This window comes from Cimex lectularius, unplaced genomic scaffold (genome assembly GCF_000648675.2).
Source record: "Cimex lectularius strain Harlan isolate CLEC.00 unplaced genomic scaffold, Clec_2.1 scaffold112, whole genome shotgun sequence".
NCBI classification, from domain to species: Eukaryota; Metazoa; Arthropoda; class Insecta; order Hemiptera; family Cimicidae; genus Cimex; species Cimex lectularius.
The window spans coordinates 207,404-232,957 of record NW_019392699.1 but is presented as its reverse complement, the minus strand read 5'-3'; the positions used below and the strand labels follow the sequence as shown (position 1 = coordinate 232,957).

The 25,554-nt window shown below is 30.8% G+C and overlaps 1 protein-coding gene across 3 annotated transcripts in view; it reads left to right on the top strand.

Annotated features, from left to right (window-relative positions):
* LOC106664603 (homeotic protein distal-less) overlaps positions 1–25,554 on the top strand; it is a 75,655-nt gene that overhangs the window by 2,849 nt on the left and 47,252 nt on the right. For all 3 annotated transcript variants that reach the window (XM_014390485.2, XM_014390486.2, XM_014390487.2), the window contains exon 2: positions 10,749–10,930. In XM_014390485.2, the coding sequence (XP_014245971.1) occupies positions 10,749–10,930 (182 nt within the window). The remainder of the gene's footprint in view (positions 1–10,748; positions 10,931–25,554) is intronic.

The following is a 25,554-nucleotide window of genomic DNA, read 5'->3' as shown; positions in this document are numbered from 1 at the left end:
CGACTGCTTTTCGACTGTCAACGTAAGAAGGGTTTTAACAGAAAATAAAATGGAATTTTTCGGCAAAAACAAAAATCATTTAAAATTAAAACACATTCCAATAATTTATATTATGTCTATTTTGTATAAATTTCTACTATTTATACATAATTAGATATATAATTATTATTATTTGTACAAAATTACATAAAACGTTATTTTCCAAATTTTTCTAAGAATTTGTGATATACAAACTATTAGCAATGTTTTTATAAATTTGTATTTTAATGATTATTCAGAGATCGTGAGATGCGGTCTGGTGTGATGTAGGTTTCAGAAAAACGTTTTCTTTATCGTGCCAACGTTTCGATCTTTATTGAGATCATCTTCAGAGCCTGGGATTTACAAACATCGTTTAAGTTTAACAAATACATGTAGGATGTGGAAAAAAGTATTTTAACAACAAAACATGTCAAAGATTTGAAAATTTATGACCTATTAAAAACTTATTAAAGAAAACAAACCTATTAAAAAAAGGTTTACTGTTAAAAAAAATTAAAGTAAAATAGATAAACAGTTAAAATGAATTTTTCTTAAAATTTTGCAGAAGTCCAATGCGCTTTAAAATTATTCTTCCGTTATGGGAAAAAAGGAAATTTTCATGTAATATATTATATATATTTATTACAATAAATTGTCGGTTTGATCACGTTCGTTGAGAACGGTAACGCGAGATAGTGCGGACCAGGATGATGAGGAAAATCAATGTTTGTTTTTACGAGGGTTCGCAACAGCAGAGGTCATATAAACCCTCACGGTGCCGGTGTTTTTTAAAAAAAAGCCCATTTGTAAGTATGTCGGGTTCGAATGCAGGGCCGCTGGATTCGAACCCTGGACCTTTACCTTACAGTGATGAGCGCCGTGTCAAAGACTAAACCTTGCGGCCACCGACGCCCCTCAAAATCAATTTTTGTACATGTCTTAATCGGAGACTACCGATTGCAACTTCCCTATTATTAAATGAGAAAATATACATTATGAAAAATTTATAACAGTAGTAAAATAAATACCAAAGATCGTAAAAATCATAGATTTTATGGAAAAATGCGTTTTTTGTTTTTTTTTATTTTGGATGTGAATGAGGATAAAACAACGCAATATGGCTTTTATTGGTATTGGCCATAAGTCGATAAGTTTATTTAATATTTTAGTTGTTTTTGAGTAAAATATGTAAAAATATTTATCGAGAATAGGTGGACCAAGATGAGCTTTTGTCCAATAATGGGAAAAAGTTAACTTTGTTAAATCGTGCAAATTTTTCTTTGGGAATTCTAGGAGTTTTAAAGTTTTAAAATTATATTCAATAAAGTTTGGAAAATGTATCATTTTATTTTGTACAAATCGTCGTGAATTGTTTCGTATTAAGTACATAATTATGTGAAGTTACATTTTGTAGTTGCGTTTTATTTTTCTACTTTTTTTCCTTTTTAAACGCGCACATTACAAGGCCAGTGTTTAACAATTGTAAAAATTCCTATTGATACCGGTAGCCGGCGGTATTCTCTCACGGTTGTACGGAATCCCATCCGCGTATTCCCCCGGAAAGGATACCCAGAAAATTCCCAAGAATGGAGCTATCGTCTTGTGTTCCTCCTCGACCGATGCCACCCACACGATTTCCTATCCGATACTCCGCCCTATTCACTTTCTGAATAATTAATCCATCTTTTTTTCCTCTTCTTCTTCTTTCTTTTTTACAACTATCCTTCTCTCGCTTTACTCCGCTCTCCCCTTATCCTATCTAATTCCCCATTCATCGCCATATTTCATTGGACGTAAGATGGATGTGACAAGAAATCCGCCGATCAGAGATAACGCCAGATATATAAATTATCCATTGGTCCGCGCCCCCAGACTCCTTTCTACATAAATCACTTATTTTAATCACCTCAAATAATAATAATAATAATAATAATAAAACATAAAGGGGTTTTAAGTTTTTAATCTACATTTGCTAATCCTTTGGCATTTTTTTTCTCTACTATTTGTTTGAATCTTGAAAATTGTATTACATTTTCGGATTACATTGACAAGAACAAACGCAGTTTCTAGTTTTTTACGGCGAAAAACATTAAAATAAAATTATTGAAATGACAATCTAAAACAGTACAACCGTTTACATTATGGACTTAAAAATAGTGAAAACGAGAAATAGTGAAAAAATACGAAGCTTAGCATTTTTAAATGAGAAAAAGCCGAAAAAATACACGTATTCTTTTATTTTTAGAAATAATAAAATATTAAATAATTAAAAGAAAATAAAAACCGTCAACAATATAAAAATAATCGGGATTTTGCTCCCAAAAGTAATATCTTCTGGCAACGATTTAAAAATTCATTTTCTGATAAACGATATGACTTTAGAATTATGAAAAAATTCAAACCCTGTCGGGACAGGTTTAACTAATTAAACTTTAATTAATTTTCACGTTAATCTTTTATATCGATCGGACGATTGCGATACAAAAATCTATCAAATTTTTCAACAGCTTTAAAATTTGATTTTTGAGTGATAACGGAGAAATTTTCACGTTTGTTTATTTGGACACTATTTCCATTTACCTATATGTAAAATGTGGCTTTCCGGCCGGGTCGGAATCGGTATTAGAGAATTTCTAATTATTTTAGCATGTCGCTTTAATTAACTGCTTTTATTTATACTAGCTAACATTGCACCGATAGTTTTATCAAATAGGTTTTATTTAATTGATAAGTCTGAGTTCTGTTTAATAAGTTTAACTGCTAGAACTTAACCGCTAGCGTCCCTTTTCTGTACATTTTTTAAAATTTTAAATAACGTAAATAATTATATGTACGTCTGAGGAGGGCAGCGAATTTTGGAATGAAAATCGTTATAATGTTAGGATAGATATGTAGATTAGTTTAATTTACAAAATAAACAAACGGCTACCTAAGTCATAGGCTCCAATGTTATATTATCCGATTTGCACGACTATAGGCATAAATAAAAATAATAGAGAAAATGAGAATAATAGAGAAGTTTAGATAAATTGTAATCGCTAAAACATTATTTTTCAGATTCTATTATATTTATTTTCCCGGAGCGGAAATTCACGCGTGTTGTTTTATAGTCACATCTCTCCTGTTTATTTTATATATATATATATATAAAATATAAAAAATATATATATAAAATATAAAAAAGTAGACTAGGTTGCTAAGATAAAAGTATTGTAGTATTTGCTCTAACAACCGCCATAGTGAGAATGTTCAAACAAATTAGTTTTAATATTTTGTGTTTATTTATTTCCAACTTAACGTAACAACAACGAGAAACATATGAATATATTTATAACATTAATTACCATAAAGATCAAATTTTTTACATATATCGTTCAATATCTGCACAAAACGAGGATAATATAAATATATGCAATATTTGCAAACATGTTTTGTAATTTTATCTTAAAATTACTATTTAAAAATATACGCATCTAACTGCAGGAACGTTAAAAAATGAGCAATTCCACAATTTTTTTTGTGCTTGACTATCGGTGTTAGCCTATTACAATGTTCAACCTTTATTACTGATGCTTAAAACAAATTCTTTGATTTAAAATCATGTAAACTTTAACTTCTAGTGCGTCAAAATGGAAAGAATGTTGGTTCGGTAAGTACTCGCGATCGGGCCCAGAACGGACTTAATATTGTTCAATGATACACTTGTTCCAACTTTCAAATGCGACCTTTTTCATTTCATATCAAATTAAATTAAACGAAAAAGACAAACTGAGCACAATGGAAACCACCATCACTATATAATATTTCGTTCAATTAATCCATTTATGTTTAGTGGTCATAATTTTTTACCCAAAAGTGTCGGTTCGAATCCACGCAAAATTTTTCATCCCAACCAAGATCTTACATAAAAGTAATAATTAATTGAAATTTCGTACATGAGGAATAATACCAGTCCATAATTCATTTAATATAATTTATACAACAACAATGCCAGTTTTTACCTAAGGATTATACATCTATATTGTAATATTAGAATCATGTAAAAATGAACAATAAAGGAATTCATAAAAGATAACATTTCATAGGTATATATAAACACACACAAAAACACAGCGGATTTAATATCATTTATACAATAACAAAGCCAGTTTTTACCTATGGAATATACATCTATATTGAAATATTACAATACGCAAAAATAAACAATAAAGGAGAGGATAAAAGTATCATAGGTGCATATAAACACATAGGGATTTTTCAGATAATTTTAAATTTGTTAAAGAAGTTCTGAAACATCCAGTTATGTTTTGTGGTCATAATTGACCATATTAATTATTTCAATTAATTTTTCATTTTATGTAAGGTCTTGATTGGAATGAAAAATATAGTGGTGACACTAAATTTTTCATCTCAATAAAGTCCTTACACAAAAAGAGTAATTAATTGTAATTGTAAATATATTTGTATAGTATATACAATTCTATATTCTATAATATATACAATGATTTAAATGAGGAATAATCCCATTCCTTAATTTATTTAACATAATTTATTCAACAACAATGCCAGTTTTTACCTATGGAATATACATCTGTATTAAAATAGTGCGAGTAAAAATGAACAGTAAAGGAGTTTATAATTTTCATAAAGTATCATAGGTTACATATAAATACACACAAAACACAGCGTATTTAATATCACTTATCCAATAACAAAGCCAATTTTTACCTAAGGGATATACATCTATATTGAAATATTACATTCACGTAAAAATGAACAATAAATGAATTTATACAAGATAAAAGTTTCATAGATATGTATAAACACGCACAAAAGCTTAATGTGTTTAATAACATTTGTACAATTTACAATGCCAACTTTTATCTATGGGATATACATATATTGAAATAGTACAATCACGTAAAAATGAACAACAAAGGAGTTTATAAAAGATAAAAGTTTCATAGGTACATATAAACACATAAAAAACACAATGTATTTAAAATCATTTATACAATAACAATGCCACATTTTACCTATTTAGTATACATCTATATTTAAATATTACAATAGCAATAATGAAGAGTAAACGAGCTCATAAAAGATAAAATTTCATATGCACATAAAAACACATACAATAACATAGTGTATTTAATACATCTATACAATAACAATGTAAGTTTTTACCTATGGAGTATATATCTATATTGAAATATTACAATCAGGTAAAAATGAGTAAAGGAGATAAAAAATTAAAGTTTCGTACGTACATATAAACTCACACAAAAACACAATGTATTTATGTATATAATATCATTCATACAATAACAATCCCGTTTTTACTTATTGTATATTCATCTATATTGAAATATTACAATCACGTAAAAATGAACAGCAAAGGAGATAAAAGATATAAGTTTCTTAGGTTACATATAAACACACACACACAAACACAATGAATTTAATGTCATTTATACAATAACAATGCCAGTTTTTACTTATTGAATATACATGTATATTGAAATATTAGAATCACGTAAAAATGAACAGCAAAAGAATTTAAACAAGATAAAAGTTTCATAGATATACATAAACACGAACAAAAGCTTAATGTATTTAGTATTATCTGTACAATTACAATGCCAACGTGTGTGTGTGTGTGTGTGTGTGGTGATTAGTGACCGTTAATCGATATTTATTTAGAAATCGTGAGATGCGGTCTGGTGTGATGTAGGTTTCAGAAAAACATTTTCTTTATCGTGCCAACGTTTCGATCTTTATTGAGATCATCTTCAGGGCCTGTGATTTACAAACATTGTTTATATATAACAATTACTTTTTGGATGTGGAAAAGTGAATTTATACAATGCAAAATATATTTTTCATATATTCAATCAAAGGCCCTGAAGATGATCTCAATAAAGATCGAAACGTTGGCACGATAAAGAAAATGTTTTTCTGAAGCCTACATCACACCAGACCTCATTTCACGATTTCTAAATAAATAAACAATGCCAACTTTTACTTATATCTATATTGAAATATTACAATCACGTAAAAATGAACAGTACAGGAGGTAAAAGATATAAGTTTCATAGGTTACATATAAACACACAGAAAAACACAATGAATTTAATGTCATTTATACAATAACAAGGCCAGTTTTTACCTATGAAATATACATCTATATGGAAATATTACAATACGCAAAAATGAACAATAAAGGAATTTATAAAAGATAAAAGTTTCATAGGTACATAAAAATACATACAAAAACACAATGCATTTAAAATCATTTATACAATGACAATGCCAGTTTTTACCTATGGAATATACATCTATATTGAAATAGTACAAACTCAAATGGACAGTAAAGGAGAGGATAAAAGTATCATAGGTGCATATAAACACATATGGATTTATCACATAATTTTATATTTGTTAAATAAGTTCTGAAACACGTTTTAACATGCCTGTTGAAGGAGGTGTTCTTTTATTCTCTTGTATAACATCCGACCGTTTGATTTCTTAGCAGGGATTGTTAATCTCCGGAAGTATTCGATTAGACTCAGGAGGAGAAAAAGTTCCATTAACGTACATTTGTTAATTTATATCGGTCTTTTTGAAAGGAGCGCAAATTAGTTTGTGAGTAATCGATCTTTGTAAGACCCCAGTCCCACCGGCCGTTTTGATAATCGAAATCGAAGACACCTCCGAACCGTCCAATTGAATCACGATCCTCTCATTCATCACGGCCCATTACAAGCCGTGTATTAGTTTTTAATTATTATACTTTTCATCTTTAATAACAATCATTAGACTCTGGGTTCTATGGAATAGACCGGTGTTTATACAGTAGATTAGATAAATCCCCCGTTTATATTTTAATTATTCAAAATGGACTGTTGTATTTATTCTTCTTTGAGTATCTACTAAATCTAAATGACGTTTTCCGTCTGCTTACATAGCAGTTAACACTCTTTTTTGAATATGTCAATGCAGGCTTCATCTGTTATAATTGCAAATTTATTTACCCCAATTTATTAATTATGCATTATTTTTGACATTGTAATACAAAATCACGCCTTATATTGAAAACGTCAGGAAACCTCAATAAAACATTACAAATTCAATATTTTTGAACAATTGTTCCAAATTTTTATAATTTTGAAGACTATCCGAAATCGATGAAAACCGTCAATTTGCACCATCCGTCGTACGTGTTTTACCGCCGTACACCAGTTGTCCGTGGAACGATCAAACTTCCGACGTTCTTTACAGTCTTCTCTTTGGTCTTCAAAAGGGAAGGTGTAATTGCCGATGTGACGTGAGATTGACATTGATGATGTGACAGACGGACAAAGGAAAAGCAGCGGGAAAAAGCGATCCCAAAAATAGACATTAATGATTAAAAACACGGCCTTGTTTTATTTACAACATATGTTATTTTTCGTCTAAGTTCGGTTTACACAGTCGCAATTACATATTTATTTACAACAATGATTTTATTTTATTTTTTTTTAAAGGGGCATCCGACAGCGTGGTATTTCAGCCCCTAGCGAATTATTACAACATTCAATACGCATTCACACAAATAAATACATTCACACCTACATTACATTCATTCTATTTGGTAGATGAAGTACTCAATATTCCTCCATTGACTGGCATACAATAACAAATTAATCTAATTGGGATCGATGGGTAAATGATTTTATTAATTATTCAAAAATCGTGAGATGCGGTCTGGTGTGATGTAGGTTTCAGAAAAACATTTTCTTTATCGTGCCAACGTTTCGATCTTTATTGAGATCATCTTCAGCGCCTGGGATTTACAAACATGATGATTGAATATAAAAAATATATTTTTTGCATTAAATTCACTTTTTTCCACATTCTACATGTATTTGTTAAATTTAATTTCAATAAATTTCAATGTTTGTAAATCCCAGGCCCTGAAGATGATCGCAATAAAGATCGAAACGTTGGCACGATAAAGAAAAGATTTTTCTGAAACCTACATCACACCAGACCGCATCTCACGATTTCTGGATAATTATCGACTAACGGTCACTAATCACCACAGATTTTATTAATTTTCTTTCTCCCCGTATTTTTGCGTTTCATGGACAATTTTTGTATTAATAAAAAAATTAAAACAAACAAACGGTTTTACATTGTATCTTATATTATTTCAAACGTTATTTTAAATTTTAATTAAATTAGTTAAAATTATTCTAATACTTGTTATTCTAAAAAGAGCTACATGTTTAAATATAACGTAAATGTTATATTGCAATGTGTTTTTAAATAAATAATAAATTGGTGCCAACGTTTAGTATCATATAATTGTAAGATACAATTTTCTTTGTATTAGAGTATACGCGATCCGTATTTTAACTCAAAGGAAATAATTGTACGATTTACATTTTCCTCTCAGATTTATTACGTCCTGTCGTCACATCGTCAATTTTTATAAACCTTTTGCTCTTTTAACATTTTTAAAAGCGTGTTTCAACTAAATGTAAATTCATCGTCGTTTTAATTAGAATTTATTACAAAAACAGGAAATATAACGTAGCTTAACATAATTGAATGCACGTTGGGATTTCTCTATTAAACTAAAAATCTATTTAAAAAAAAATCTTATTCCAAGAATTCATTAATATGTATTTTGTAAAGGATGTGTAACATGGAATTCTTGGTGTTGCACATCCTTTCACATTCATCTTCAGTTTATTCTCATACTGTACTTTATCTTTAACTCTTATTAAAATTTTCTCTTTTGAGATCAATGATATATTAATTGTTAAGTAATTTCTAACATAGTTTCGGGGTATTAATAAATTAAATAAATAACACAAAACGCGCTGATGTGACCCCTATACAGGTACTGTGCATCTGAGGAACCTTGCATGTATAGGTTTTTTAAATTTATTTTAAAAAAAGGTTCGTCAATATGTTATTTTATATGGATTTAATATTAAATAAAATGTTAATATTACGTTCTTTATAGCCGAGTCAGTTTACTGTTCTATAAAAAAAAAATTACAATCTAACCGAAAAGTTGAACTAAAGCAAATGTGCAGAGTTGTTTGGTTTATCTTTGTGTACTAAGAAGTTTAATATTAGAAATGATCGGAAATGGTAATTAAAATAATAGTTAATAATTAAATAGTTTTATTATAATCCTGTTTAAATTTAGAAGACACCGGAATCTATTTTTTCGGAAATTTATGACTACCTCCAAAAAGTAACTAGGAGTAAATTAGCTGCATAGCTTAGGGAGAACACCCTGACGACATAGTAATTCTCAATCAACAATATAAAAATAAAATAATATTAGAGGAACAAAAATAAGTTATTTTTTAACGATTCAACCCTCAAGGTGCTAGTGTTTTGGAAAAAAAGCCCATTTGTATGTCGGGTTCGAAAGCAGGGCCGCTGGATTCGAACTCGGGAACTTTACCTTACAGTGATGAGCGCCGTGTCAACCGTTGCGGCCGCCGACGCCCCCTGATATGTTGTATACTAAATATAATTTTTTTTTCGGCTTAGACAAAGATATTAAATATTATAAAAGTGAGTTAAATTTTTTTATGTACATTATATTTTACTCAAAATCAAAATCTGATCGGTAAAACGGTTTTCTGGCACCAGAGCAGGTTTGATCTTCTTTCGTATCTATTGTTTTCTTCAGTTTTATAAAATTTAAAACACCGGAGTTCACCATACTAGAAAGAACTAAGTAAATTTATTTTAAGATTACAATTTTCAGGCTTTAGATGAATATAAGATTTTTCATTGAGGAGCCTTCTGTCCTATGTGTGGTGATTAGTGACCGTTAATCGATAATTATTCAGAAATCGTGAGATGCGGTCTGGTTTGATGTAGGTTCTTGACGACTTCTATCCAATTTTATACTATGCATTGATAATCCCGTACCGTGTCTACTTTTGTTGCAAACTTGGTAAAACTAAAGTATAGTTTTTTTTTCAAGGTGCTGATGTTTTTGAAAAAAAGCCCATTTATAAGTAGGTCCATTCGAATCCAGCGGCCCTGCATTCGAACCCGGGACCTTTACCTTACAGTGATGAGCGCCGTGTCAACGCCTAAACCGTTGCGGCCACCGACCCCCCTGATATGTCGTTATATAATAAATATAATTTTTTTTCGATTTAGTCTTAGATATTACATATTATAAAAGTGAGTTAAATTTTTTAATACAAATAAGAAAGTAAATAAATTCCAAGATTGCCTGTGTTACTAAGAGTTACGTTATAGCTATAATAAACCGTATGATTAGAAACGTTTCTGATTTTCGATAACGAAATTTAATTTATATGATTTATATAGAAAAATATAACCTTTTGTGAAGCTTTCAACAGTAGAAATGTTACACATTTTTCAGAACCTCTGGCGGTCTGTTTTTTTTTTTTTATCACTGCGATCGATGCATGCTAGTATAGAATCAAAGTTAGCGGTTCTAACAGGCTAACAATAGGCGGCTATAGTATAAAAAAAAGGGAAAAAAGAGGTGCGCATTGTAGGAACACATGCTTTCCCTAAAGAATAACTCGAGAGAACTCCCTTGTCTAGGGGTATCGTGTCTGTCTAGGGGCCACTTCAAACTTATGCCAAGATGCGTCCGAGTCTTTTCACCTGTTGCTCTTCACGGAGTCAAAAACTTCTTCAAAGCTTTTTACTATGATTCCTTTATTTTACAGATAAATGTGGGGAGGACGGAGGCCTGAGGGTGAATGGGAAGGGGAAGAAAATGAGAAAACCTAGGACGATATACAGCAGCTTACAGCTCCAGCAGCTTAACAGAAGGTTCCAAAGGACGCAGTACCTGGCGCTGCCGGAAAGAGCCGAACTTGCCGCCTCCCTCGGATTGACCCAAACACAGGTTAGTTATTTTCTATTCTTCATAAACACCTATCTTGAGAATAATGAGAATGAAAATAATAAGATCAACTGCGATCGTTTTGAAAAATATTTAATGATTACACACGTTCCCTTGTAAAAGTAAAGTTCGTGATGGCCCTAGAGCGGCTTGATTTAAAGTATATTAGCAGTTTAATTAATTTTATTGTAATTAAGCGTTATCTGTACGGTTTTATATAAACGAACGAAATACATTTTTTTAATGTAAAAGTTTTTCTCTAAGTTGAAGTATTTTGATATTTTTTGAAATTCTTGTGCCCATACGCTCTTGTGTCGGATTCTATTTCCCCCTTTCAATATATTACGTTGACCTTTTATTATTGTTTTGTAAAGTCGCTTCTTATTTAACTTTATGATACCGACAAACGTGGATAATCGGGTTTCGGGATTTTGTTTTGAAGGGTTATGACGTTCCTCTGAGGTTTCTCGACTTCCGAGCATGGATCGCGTTTGACTGTTTAATATATTCCCGCGAACTATTTTTTTCCCCCGGACCCAATCCCGTTGGTAGGAGTTGTAATTATAAAGATAGAATATAGCTGTCATTCACGTCATGTCTCGGGGTCCCTCCTGATTTAATTTAAAGGAGACTCCCCGGCCTAAGGCCTTGTTTCTTCCTCCGGCAAAACGCCCTTTGGGTGAAATTCGAAATCCGGAACGGATGTTGCGCAAAAGAGGGCCGACTCATTTGGATTTAGAAGAGGTTTAAGAACGGAAGTTTTTAACGGTTTCCACGTCTCGGTTTATTCCGGTTTGTTCGGATATCACGAAATATCCCGGGGCTCGGATGGCAAAACCTTTGCCTAGTCCTTGCCCCTAGTCATGGATACAGTCCAACCTGAATGATTTTGGTTGTACATAACGCCTGGAAAAGAAACAGCTACACCAGGTCACATTATATTATACAAGGTAATTATTTGTAATGACAGATAATTCACCGCTTTCTATTAAAGGTCGTAAAAGACATCTTCCAACTAACTACATAGACAAACTAGTCATATTTATCGCAGCGATTCCTAAATTTAAGTAGACGTTGCGATTAATAACTTATAATAAAAACAAATTATCTTCATTTAAATTTTGTAAGTTGTACGAGTGTTGAATTGCATCTTCATACAAACACAAACTTTTGCTAGAAGATCAAAAAATGTGTGGTGATTAGTGACCGTTAGTCGATGATTATTCGGAACTCATGAGATGCGGTCTGGTGTGATGTAGGTTTCAGAAAAACATTTTCTTTATCGGTACAACGTTTCGAACTTTATTGATATCATCTTCAGGGCCGGGGATTTATAAACATTGTTTAAATTTAACAAATACATGTCGGATGTGGAAAAAAGTGAATTTATACAATGCAAAAAAATATTTTTTATATTCAATCAACGTATTTCTACTCACTCAAAGTGTTTACGCAGAAAACAAACACTAAATATTTTTTTGCATTGTGTAAATTCACTTTTTTCCACATCGTACATGTATTTGTTCAATTTAAACAATTTTTGTAAATCCCTGAAGATGAGCTCCATAAAGGTCGAAACGTTGGCACGATAAAGAAAATGTTTTTCTGAAACCTGCATCACACCAGACCGTATCTCACGATTTTGTGAATAGTCATTTTTCACAGTTCGTTACATAAAACAATAAGAATGTTTATAATATTCCATGTTACAAAAGTATCATCAAAATAATAGAAGTAATATAATTACGATAAATACCTGAAATGCCCCGTCGTCAATGTGTACAAATCTATCTTGACAAAAATAAAGGAAAAACATTTGGTAATATACCAAATTTACGCACATAAATTGTATGTTAAACTGCTAAAAAATGAACAGTGGTATAGCCAATATGGGAGTATTTACTTTTCCTAGCAATTTTGTTTTATTTTTATTATAAATAGCATTAAAATTGAATAGAAATTATTCTGTTTTTACCGAAGGAAAATTTAAATAAGGGATTTTAAAAAATAACAAAATGAAAGGTTTTAATTCCATAATTTTGTTTATTCGACATAATATTGTTTATGAATAGTAATAATAGTTACTGTTAAAAAGTAAAAACTGATTATTAATAGGGTAAAATGACGGGTAAACTAGTGCATACCTAAAACAAACCAGAAATTTTGATATTTTAGCGGTAGTGTTGATAAGAATTTCGTTTTTTTTTAGAAAATTTCAATTTTTCAATTTTTAGAGTTCCGGATAATCAAAAAATAATTCTTTTTTGTTATAATTGATTTTTATTCGTGTGTAATACGGTCAATGGGTTTTAAGGTTATACATAAATTTGAAGACTAGATAATATCTGTTTTTCATTTATTATAAATTTTTTTCGCTATTATGCGCTGTTTTTATACGCGAATAAATATTTCCTCTTATAATCACTATTTTTCGTGGTCCGCTTGACCAATTAATATGATTTAATTAATTAAGGTTTTAAGTTGGGATAAAAAAGTCAGAATGACGAGCGGGATTCGAACCCACGACCTTCGGCTAGATACGACGCTACTCAAGTGGTAGAGTAGCGGCGTATCTAGCCGAAGGTCGTGGGTTCGAATCCCGCTCGTGGACATAGACTTTTTTATCTCAACTAAAAACCTTAATTAATTTCATCTTATATTTTTACCTTATTCGTTTAAAAAATTCCTGACGAGTGGTATAAGTCATACAGCGATCATTTAAACCGGCAGAAGATCGAAGGTTGTAAAATACAATAACAAAATCAAACTTCTGTCCGGCTAATTTGAAACTTTGTTAAAACCAACAAAACTGCTAGAATAAGTTGAAAAAAAATTAAAAATTAGTAAATGAGAGATACGAGTTGTTGACCAACATAATTATTTAACCAACATCATTATTGCCCGTGTTAAATAGTTCAAGTGAGCCGGTAAAGTTCGAAACGGTCTAATTTATTTACCTAAAAATTGCAATTAACCATATCAGTAAGGAAAACTCGAGGAATTGTATCTTAACAGGGCTTTTAGTCCGTAATAAAAATTTAAATAATATTATTACGAATTAAACCCGTCATACTGTGACTTCGACGACTTTCCAACAAAAGTAATTATTACCGGGAAACATTACTTTTTCAAATACACGATACGTGTCAATGATTGAAACGTTTGTGACGCAGCCGAGAATTATTTATTGTTGTTCATTAGTTACAGCGGGCCGGCACGTACCCCATGCGACATCCTCACGTGCTATGGGGTTGTATTTCCACCTCCAGGGAGTAATTTTCTTGTTCATTCTCGAATTCGCCACTTCGCCAATCTTCGATCAACACCTAATCGTGTGTGATTGATAATAATTTTGTATTATGGTGCATAAAACCTGAAAAAGAAGGATGCTTATTCGGTAGAGGAGGGTTTTTCCTGACAGATCACTTCTAGGCCTATTCAAAACCGCACTATTAAGTGCGCCAATTTTATCTTAGGTGAGGGTTAAAGCCGCATTGTTTTAAAAAACTCAAATCCGTTTTTGACCATTTTTTATCATTCGTATGATATTTATGCCAGTAGGTTCAATCCTTGGGTCTTTTGTTCATATTTTCTCCCATCATCAGATTGAGGACCTTTTTTTGGATTGATCTCCGGTTGTGCAGCGTGTCTTCACTGTACTTTCTATCTAATGAACAGATCCGGTTACAATCTACAGAGAACCAGTTATTACGGCAAACCGAGAGCTTACAAGTCGATTTTAATCCGTTTCGATACGCCCGACAACGTATAGCTGGAATATTTCAACTAAGAGACGATGAAGAAGTACATCGGATTACGAGATACTTTGAAGAAATCACTAAATTTGCCCCCGGAAACCAAACTAATTTTTTCAAAAAAACATTTTAAACGAACTTAAACTTCACATTACTAACACAATGTAGGCGTGCGTGATATAGAGAAAAATGAATAAATAGATAGACATGCAGATAAATTGGTAAATACATAGAAGATAGGTAAATACCAACGGTATACAATATTAAAAAGACTATTAAATATATTATATATGTATTATTAAATTGTTATATATAGGGTATTAATTATTAGAAATTTGATAACAGCTCAAGGTGTAATAAAAAAACGAAATCGCTTTACAAAGATTTTAAGTAAATTATATGATTGTTTATTATTTTTATAGTATAACGAAAGTTTTATCGAGAAACGAAGACAACAAATGCCCGTTTCATTCAGAGATTCTTCATATTATTATACAAAAATTGTGAGATGCGGTCTGGTGTGATGTAGGTTTCAGAAAAACATTTTCTTTATCGTGCCAACGTTTCGATCTTTATTGAAATCACCTTCAGGGCCTGGGATTTACAAACATTGTTTAAATTTAACAAATACATGTGGGATGTGGAAAAAAAAGTGAATTTATACAATGCAAAATATATTTTTTATATTCATTCAAAGTATTTCTACTCACTCAAAGTGTTCGTTTCTGAGTAAAAATACTTTGAATGAATATAAAAAATAATTTTACATTGTATAAATTCACTTTTTTCCACATTCCACATGTATTTGTTAAATTTAAACAATGTTTGTAAATCCCAGGCCCTGAAGATGATCTCAATAAAGATCGAAACGTTGGCCCGATAAAGAACACATTTCTGAATAATCACTTTCTTAAAAATTGAAAACAAATATTGTTCCCTCGGTTGTAAATGTGTCTGGGTCATTTTGTGACAAGATTTGTGTAAAAGGATTAATGTACATTATTAACCATTCTATCCAATTTTTTTTTCTATTTCGATAAAGAAAATGTTTTTTCTAAACCAATATCACACAAGACCGCACCTCACGATTTTTGAATAATTATCGATTAACGGTCACTAATCACGACACATTCTTCATATTTTTGAAATCGAGCAAGTTGTTATATATAGGGTATTAATTATTAGAAATTTGATTACAGCTCAAGTATAATAAAAAAACGAAATCGCTTTACAAAGATTTCAAGCAAATCATTTGATTGTTCATTATTATTATTATTATAGTATAAACAAAGGTTTTCTCGAGAAACTAAATCTTAACAAATACCATTTTCATTCAAAGAGGATTTTTCGTGTTTTTAAAATCGAGCAAACATTAAATTTTTATATATAGGGTACTAATTATTAGAAATTTGATTATAGCTCAAGTGTAATAAAAAATCGAAATCGCTTTACGAAGATTTTAAGCAATTTATATGATCGTTTATTATTACTATAGTATAAGCAAGGTTTTATGGAGCAACAAAATCTTAACAAATACATAGTTTAGTATAGTTTCATTCAAAGAGATTCTTCAAATTTTTAAAATCGAGGAAAAATTAAATTGTTCTATATAGAGTATTNATTGTTTGTAAATCCCAGGCCCTGAAGATGATCTCAATAAAGATCGAAACGTTGGCACGATAAAGAAAATGTTTTTCTGAAACCTACATCACACCAGACTGCATCTCACTATTTCTGAATAATTATCGATTAACGGTCACTAATCACCACACGTAATTATTAGTAATTGTTAAAATGCAATTTTGTGCTGGTTTAACTTTGAAAATGTAATACTCTGTTATGATTATTTTCACCTTTGGCGGATGAGTGTTGTATACATATTTGACATAAGATTGTTGTCTTACTTTACCAATTTATTTAGCCTAATTTAAGAGTGGTTAATCGTAGCGTTATATCGCTTTAAAAAAAGCAATTATACAGATAATAGTTGTCGAAGTTTCTTTTCCCCCGTATGCGTTTTCCTGTTGTACGTTCCATTTTGCCGTGTGCACTCAGGTCCGTATCCTCCTTTGGCTAATTCCTGTCTTTGTCATCGGTAATGATTCCAGGAGAGGGCGGGGCTCCTTGCTTGGCTAGCATTCCGCATCCAGGCAACAAACAGTTTGTATTAAGACTCCGGAGTAAAAATCCAACCGCAATTCACGCATCATTGGGAACAGTATTGATAATAAAAATTGTTCTCGAGCTGTTGGGTGCGATTTCATTACACTTGAAAGAAGATTGTTTTTTTAACACGTTTATTTAATTCTAATTAACTGGCAGTCGAACTCGGTTGTTCAAATTACGTGTGAAGTAATGTGACAAAATATAGAGCTGTTCAGAAGTGATACGGAATTAAATATGACAAATTACTAATGCGATTTAGCGAAAACCAGAAAAGTAGCGGGCTACACCCAATATCATTTTGTCAATAATTATTTCAGCTTTCGAAATGTACAAACACGGACGTGGCCCAGTTATGTCGGGAGAAGGTCGGACGAAAAGAAATATTCAGGACGAATACCGCGTAAAATACACGTGAGGTCGGGTTTATTGTCGTAATAATAATCTTATAACGATATTATTTCTGTTAGATAGTAAGTCATCGCGGACTAGGATCCATGGTGACAGTGGCACGAATGGAACCTGTTGATAACGCTTCCGTTGAAGTTTTCAAGGAGGGCTTTTGTCCTTTGCCGGATTATGGCTAATCGCGCATAACTTTCACCAGGCTTGTAATGAGGGTAAATTAATTATGGTGGCAGGATATTCAAATTTTTGGTTGATGAATGCGTTCAAAGCGGCTAATAGGTTTTAAACGAACCTCTCGAGGGCCAGTGTGGAATTATAAGCTGAGGAGCAATTAGCTAGCTACAAGTAGCCACCTCAAACATTTACCGAATGCCCATAAAAAAAGAATGATATATTAGTAAATCACCCTTGGGAAGGATTCACATTACGTTTGTTTACCATGTCGATGCTACTAAATAATCGATTTTTCTTGAAGCTTTGCTATTTACATACACACACAGAAAAAAAAAGAAAAAAGCTTTCCTCGTGAGGTTTTTCATTTCCGACACTCTTGCATGATTTGTGAGCTCGTTTTCCATACACATTATATGATATTTACTTAGAGTTAACTTTTTTTGTTAGTATAACGAGTTTGTTCTATCGAAAGCTTTCGAATTACATGGTTTAGTTTGCTTGTTTATTCAAAACGCGACTCTCTTTCCTTCGTTACACTTGGGCCTATTATTTATTTAAAAGGACGAGTATCAGTTTTTGAGACACATTTACGAAATAAATTTAACGAGTTATTTCGGTCCTTTTAATCTACTGGGATTTCCAATTAATTCTCGGTTAACTGTGTTCAGTAAGTGTATTTTGTGCCAAATGAAACTTTACAGTACTCGGTGAATATTCGTTAGCTTGAAACGTCGGAGTCCATGGGATTCATTAGCCTAATGGCTCATCGAGACCCCAGCAACCTTTTCATCTGACGCAAATCGTGACATCGGTAAAAAGAAACTTACTAGGTCTCTGGCAATAGCAAGTCGATTCTACCAGAACTGAAAAAGTGCTCCAAAAAAAGTTTGTTCGATATCTAAAATTAAAATAGTTCAACATTCTTTCTAATTTGTTTGAAACTTTTTTAAAAATTGATTTTTCTTTGTAGTTAGTCCGAAATATAAGAAAAATTAATATTTTACATTTTTAACAAAAATTCACTGTGTATAAAATATGACGATATAAAATATTAACTCTAATATGAAATAATTTTAATAATTACTTTTTATTAAGTAAACGACACAAAAAATAAAAATAAAAAGTGTTCAATATCTAAAATTAAATTAGTTCAACATTCTTTCTAATTTGTTTGAAACTTTTTTAAAAATTGATTTTTCCTTGTAGTTACTCCAAATAATTAGAAAAACTAATATTTTACATTTTTAATCAGAATTCACTGTATATAATATATTCCGATATAAAATATTAACTCTAATATGAAATAATTTTAATAATTACTTTGTTTAAGTAAACGACACAAAAAATTAAAAAAAGTGTTCAATATCTAAAATTAAAATAGTTCACCATTCTTTCTAATTTGTTTGAAACTTTTTTTTAAATTGATTTTTCCTTGTAGTTACTCCGAATAATTAGAAAAACTAATATTTTACATTTTTAACCAGAATTCAATGTGTATAAAATATTCCGATATAAAATATTAAATCTAATATGAAATAATTTTAATAATTACATTTTATTAAGTAAACAAAACAAAAAATTCAAAAAAGTGTTCAATATCTAAAATTAAATTAGTTCAACATTCTTTCTACTTTGTTTGAAACTTTTTTTTTAAATTGATTTTTCCTTGTAGTTACTCCGAATAATTAGAAAAACTAATATTTTACATTTTTAACCAGAATTCACTGTATATAAAACATTCCGATATAAAATATTAACTCTAATACGAAATAATTTTAACAATAATAATTGTACATATACAATAATTTTATTAAGTAAACGAAACAAAAAATTTAAAAAAAGTTTGTTCAATATCTAAAATTAAAATAGTTCAACATTCTTTCTAATTAATTAACCTTTATGTTAGGTATTGGTTGAGATAAAAAAGTCAGCGTCACGAGCTGGATTCGAACCCACAATCTTCGGCTAAATACGCCGCTGCTCTACCTACTTGAGTGAGCTATCGTGACTTCGATCCACTCGGACACCAACTTCCCATTTCAACCCAACCCTTCGAATTTTTCCTCCTTTTTGCCATTTTTCAAATGTCGTGTAATCTATTTGATTCTCGGCGACAAATGTAATGGCCACGGAGAATTAGCCGAAGATCGTGGGTTCGAATCCCGTGACACGGATTTTTTACCTCGATCGATATCTTTAATAAATAGTAATTAATTGAAAAATGTTAATTGGTCAATCGGACCACGAACTGTAATGGATTCTTCCTAATTTGTTTAAAACTTTTTTTTAAATTGATTTTTTGTTGTAGTTACTTGTTCAGCGTACTATTTATCAGGTATTTTTATGTTGTATATAGTTTGTAGTAAATATATAGTAAATAGTTAGAACAGAAAATATAAATAAGTAAAAATTATACTTAAATTATTATAACTATTTAAAACAAAGGACCCGAATTTAAATAGAATAAGCAAATTACAAAACTGATTAAATATTTTAATATTTCGAAGTTTATTTTTCTTCTGAAAATAACATATTAATTACGGAAAGCATCGACAAAATTCACATTGTATGAAAAGCTTGGCTGTGAGAAACGACTATATCGATATAATTGATATCAGATTTTGATATTATAATTTGGTTTTATAAAATTAGAATTAAGGCCAATTTGAAAGGAAATAAAATACTCATTTCTTCAAGCTTTCAGGAATGTTAGTATCTACTTTATCAGGAATTTCTAACTATTCTTTATTTGAGCTTCTATTGCACAATTCCGATATAAAATTAACGGGCTGATTATATCGTTCCACTATCAACTCGAAAATTTACTATGTTTGAAATAAGTACTACAAGTTGTTATTCATATTTTGTTAAGTTTGTGAATTATTCAAAATAGATTTTAATTCCTGGTGAGGATATTTCATCGAAACCTGGACGGAGGAACTAAGTGTTTTCTTTTCTTTCAAATCGCCTTATCAATTACTTTTTAATAACGAATGTGTTCCGTTAGATGATAGACAGATAGATAAATGATTTGTATTAATATATTTGCATTCGTTGTTTTTGTTATTTTTCAATAATATTTTTTCTATGAGAAAAGTTTTCCCTAGCCTAATGGTACGATAAATAAATAACATATTAATTTTTAACATCATGCCCATTTTAATAAATTAGGCAAATGAATTTTATTGAAAGTGATTAACTGGTAATTAAAATAACTAAATAAATACAATCATTGTATTGGTAACAATTAATTTTTAACAATAGACAGTGTACATTTAATTCATTGACAACGTTTAACTTTATAATTTAATATAATAAAATTAATATAAGTTATAAACGTGTGGTGATTAGTGAACGTTAATCGATAGTTATTTATAAATCGTGAGATGCGGTCTGGTGTGATGTAGGTTTCAGAAAAACATTTTCTTTATCGTGCCAACGTTTCGATTTACCCATTTACACATTTACCCCAAAACTTTTTGCATTCAAAAAGTAATCGTTCATTTAAGGAATGTTCGGTCATAATTTTGGAATAGGATTGGAAAATTGATTTATTACTTTAACAATTAATGGACATTATTTGAAGACATTAATGAAGTCCGAAAGGCAACATTTATACCATTCTACAGATTTTTCTTGTAATGGTTTTTCTTTAATTATTTATATATTGTAATTAGCGGAGAAAAAAAATGCTTGACACACGTTTTGCACATTTAAAGTTAATAATTATGATAGTATTATTAAGTAGATTAAATGAGGAACATAAACATTGCAGCAGTTTCGTAAGATTAAATAATTTATATTTATTTAGAAATCGTGAGATGCGGTCTGGTGTGATGTAGGGTTCATAAAAACATCAGAAAAATAGATTAAATAATTTATATGTAGTTACGTTTTAAGCAAATAGTAAGAGAAAATATATAAGTAAAAAGATATATATATAAATAGATGATTAAATAATGTGGTCTGGTGTTTCGTAGGTTTTAGCAAAATTTTCTTTATCGTGCCAACGTTTCGATCTTCATTAAGATCATCTTCAGGGCTCGAAGTGTTTGTTTTCTGTGTAGATGTGTCATTATTGTGTTCGTGTTGATAGAGCCCATTAAAAATCACAGTAAATATTTCACAATGTTAATAAAATGTACAATTAACACGTTAAATAGCATGTACCCTTGATTATTAGGCATATCGCTAAAGTATGAAGTGTTTCTTCCTTTTAAATTGCTTAAATTACGTAATATATTTTCATTTTATCGAAATTATTCTAAAACATGTACTTTCGGAACCCGTGGATAAAATATACCAGGGAAACGGCATGAGACTGACTTTTGTAAGTAAAACGAGTTATTAAAAATTCATGTCATGCAAAACGTTGAATAAGTTAATAAGTATTTAACTGCTAAAGAAACTCGGTTGAATGGACGACAATTACTTTTGCCATGTGGGCAATAGCCCATGCCGTTTAGCTTATAATCATTAATATTTATATAATAATTATAGTTTCTTAAGTAGGAATTCTTCTTGGGACAAAATTAATCGTCTTTCAAAGGTGTTTATAGTGTTGTAATAATCAGGATCGTGTAAGTGGACATCAATTAGGAATGTGTAAGAGTCCGTACATTTAATTAACCGTGGATCACATGTTCTCGCGTTGTTACTGGTCAAAATGATTAATTACGTCGTGCGATGTGCGAAAATATATTCGCGTGCATGTTAATGTTTCAAGATCATTGTTAAAACGGTCGTTTCAATAAATAACTCGACAAAATCAAGGAATGAAGAAAGAAGTACGTGAGGAAGTAGAAGCGGATCGCATGAAAGGTAAATTGCGCTAACAAACTCTAACCAAAAAAGTTTTCATTAGAAAATTTACCTATCGCGTATACAAAAAATATTAATAATACAAGAAAGCATGTCCTTTAAAAAGACATCCTTTGTCATTCCTCTAGGGAAATATGTACCTAGTGAAAAAATTTCCCACAGAGTCGGGTTCGAGACTAGGAAAAAAATATAGTGGGAGAAGAAGTGGTGTAACAAGATTTGTCACCGTATAGAGACTATCGACAGGGGAAGTGAGTGTCTGTGTGTGTGTCTCTGACTTTGTGTGTGTGTGTATCTGTGTGTGGTGTTTCATTGAAGCTCCTTGTCTAATCGGGACAGGAGCTGAGAACGAACCGTGACTTATTGGTAATTGTATAGCCGAGCTCGGGGTGGCGGCCCACTATCTTAGACATTCTTGCCCACGCACGCGTGCTTATGGATGAAAAGGGCTAAGTTTTGTATTTGCACTTGTACTTTTACTTTTAATTTACGATTACGATTCAATTGAACGGTCCTTAAAACTTCAATTTCGACATGGGGCTTAAAGGCAATTTCTAGCATTAACCTATTGTCCTATCCAATAAGATTCAATAGTCATGGTTTAATTTTTGAGTTTAAATGCAGTTTAATTGAAAAACTGATGAATAGATACATAAATGCATTGTTTAATATAGTCTTCTAAGTCATATGATTATAAATTTCATGTAATCGGTACCTTGGGTATTTTTAAAAGTTTTTATGAATCGACTACTTTTTCACTCGCGAATAATCTGGATATCGATATGGCCTGGATGAAAAAAAATAAAAAAAAATGTAATGATTTCGACCTATTTTAACTGTTCACAGCCCTGGGCAATGTTGGACCTGATTCCGGTCTTCAAGAAATTTAAAACCATATATTAAAAACTTAATTATGCCATTTTGTAGAGATCTTTAAGATTCTCTTGTTATCAGGGATGTGGTAAAAAAAAGTATTTTTAATCTTAAATCTTATCCTAGTTTTCGTAACTTTATTGTAACTTCTTCAGAGCGCTATAAACGGATATTATACATTTTAATTTTAGTCAATTTAACATTGATAATACATATCAAATATGTATAAGAACAGAACACACATTTTTGTACTTATTGAGTTTTGATCAGATGTATATAAACCTAAATTTTTTTTATTTTCATATTAACACTGAAAAACCTTTTCACTTTCTTCTTCACCTTTTCAACTAGTCTGTGATATTTGTATAAATTAGTCTAGGCATTTCATAGTTGAAAAGGTGAAGAAGAAAGTGAAAAGGTTTTCAGTGTTAACATGAAAACAAAAGAATTTAAGTTTATATACTTCTGACCAAAGTAAGTACAAAACTGTGTGTCTTGTTTTCATATATATTTGATGTTAAATTGCCAAAGTTAAAATGTATACTATATCCTCTTGTACAGCCTTGAAGAAGGTACAATAAAGTTCGGAAAACTAGGTGAAAATGAAAAATACCTTTCTTTGACCACATCGTTGATAACAACCTCGAGTACATTAGTGGTATTCACGATCTTTGTGTTAATCCTGTTGGGTTAGGTGTTAGGTTAGGTCGAAAATGTAGTCACATCGCTATCCGTTAGGGCGTAGGCAAACAATATGGCAGCCGTGAATTTAACAGCTGTTTTTTGTTTACACCCCACGAACATATTGGCAAAACTTTGATAGCCAAAAAATACAATGTTTATAAGAGAATAACTGTACTCTACGGAACACCGCCTGACACCGAGCAAATGTGCCTAATGCCCAGCTGGTGCAAAGCTTAATGTCCAGAGCCAACTAATTATTCTCAATTAATATTAACAAATCGTAACACAATTAAATCTAGTCATTTCATAGTTGAAAAGATGGAGAAGAAAGCAAAAAGGTTTTCAGTGTTAACATGAAAACAAAAGAATTTAAGTTTATGTACTTCTGACCAAAGTAAGTACAAAACTGTGTGTCTTGTTTTCATATATATTTGATGTTAAATTGGCCAAAATTAAAATGTATAATATATCCTCTTGTTGTACAGCCTTGAAGAAGGTACACTAAAGTTCGGAAAGCAAGGAAAAAATGAAAAATATCTTTCTTTGACCACATCCCTGATAACAACCTGGAGAACATAAGGGGTATTCACGATGTTAACTCTGTTATGTTCTGTTAGATCGAGAAAAATGATGACGTAGACTTGTAAAAATCGGCTAGTTAACACTGCTCGATCTAACAGGCCAGAGTCAATGTTAGGTGAGGTCGAAAATGTAGTCACAGTACTATCCGTTAGGGTGTAGGTAACCAACATGGCAGCCATGAATTTAACAGCTGTTTTTTGATTACACGTATTTTTATTCTTAAATACTCGCAAATTAAATCAGACCAATACATTTCTTTTGTTAATTTCTGACCTATCCTTATACTCTCATTCAAAATAGATATATCCCATATCCTATAAAGTTGTAGGGTGTTAAACCTTAGGATACAAGTTAGGTATGTCGGCACGAATTGATGCGTGTCATATGTTAGTACTTTTCGAATGCATTTTGAATGAAAGAGTTGATTTTCCTTTTTTATTAACTTCTGGCAACATACAATTTAACACAAAAGAAAACCAAAACAAACAACAAGCCTTCAAGGACTGTTACAGCTTTATTTTTGGTTCTACCAATCGCATCGCGGAAAAATTAACATTTAACATGCTAAGAAAAGAAGGGGTTGTTCACGATCTTACTGGACATTTCTCTATTCGAGTTAACACGAATTAACATCGTAAGAACATCGTGAATACCCCGATTATCTGCATAAGTTGGTCGATAAATCTACAAAACATCTTTAAGAATAATCTATTTACATTTTAGTGGTCAATTATCCAGGTTACTTCTTTCAATTAATTATTCTTTCTATGATGTTTGGTGATCGACCTGCAGAGAGTCTATGTGGAGTTTCAATCATCATTGGAGGTCATTAGACAGGTGAAGAAAGAAGAAGACTAATTGTTGGGTTCACCAAGCTTTCGGCAACTTATAGTGCCATCATCAGAAACTATTTACTAAAAATTAAAAAATATACAAAAATAATATACAATTAACAAAATAAAATAATGTATTTATTTTCCCAAGAGTGCAGAAAAACGATTAACATGGAAAAACTATTGCAAAAGCGTTTTGGGTTTAAGATAATGAAGCACATGGCCAGCATACTACAATTAACACGGTGAAAATAGTCATCTATATAAAATTGTAAATAATTATTAATATACACTATTCACATTAACAAAAATAATAATTTATAATAAAATTTAA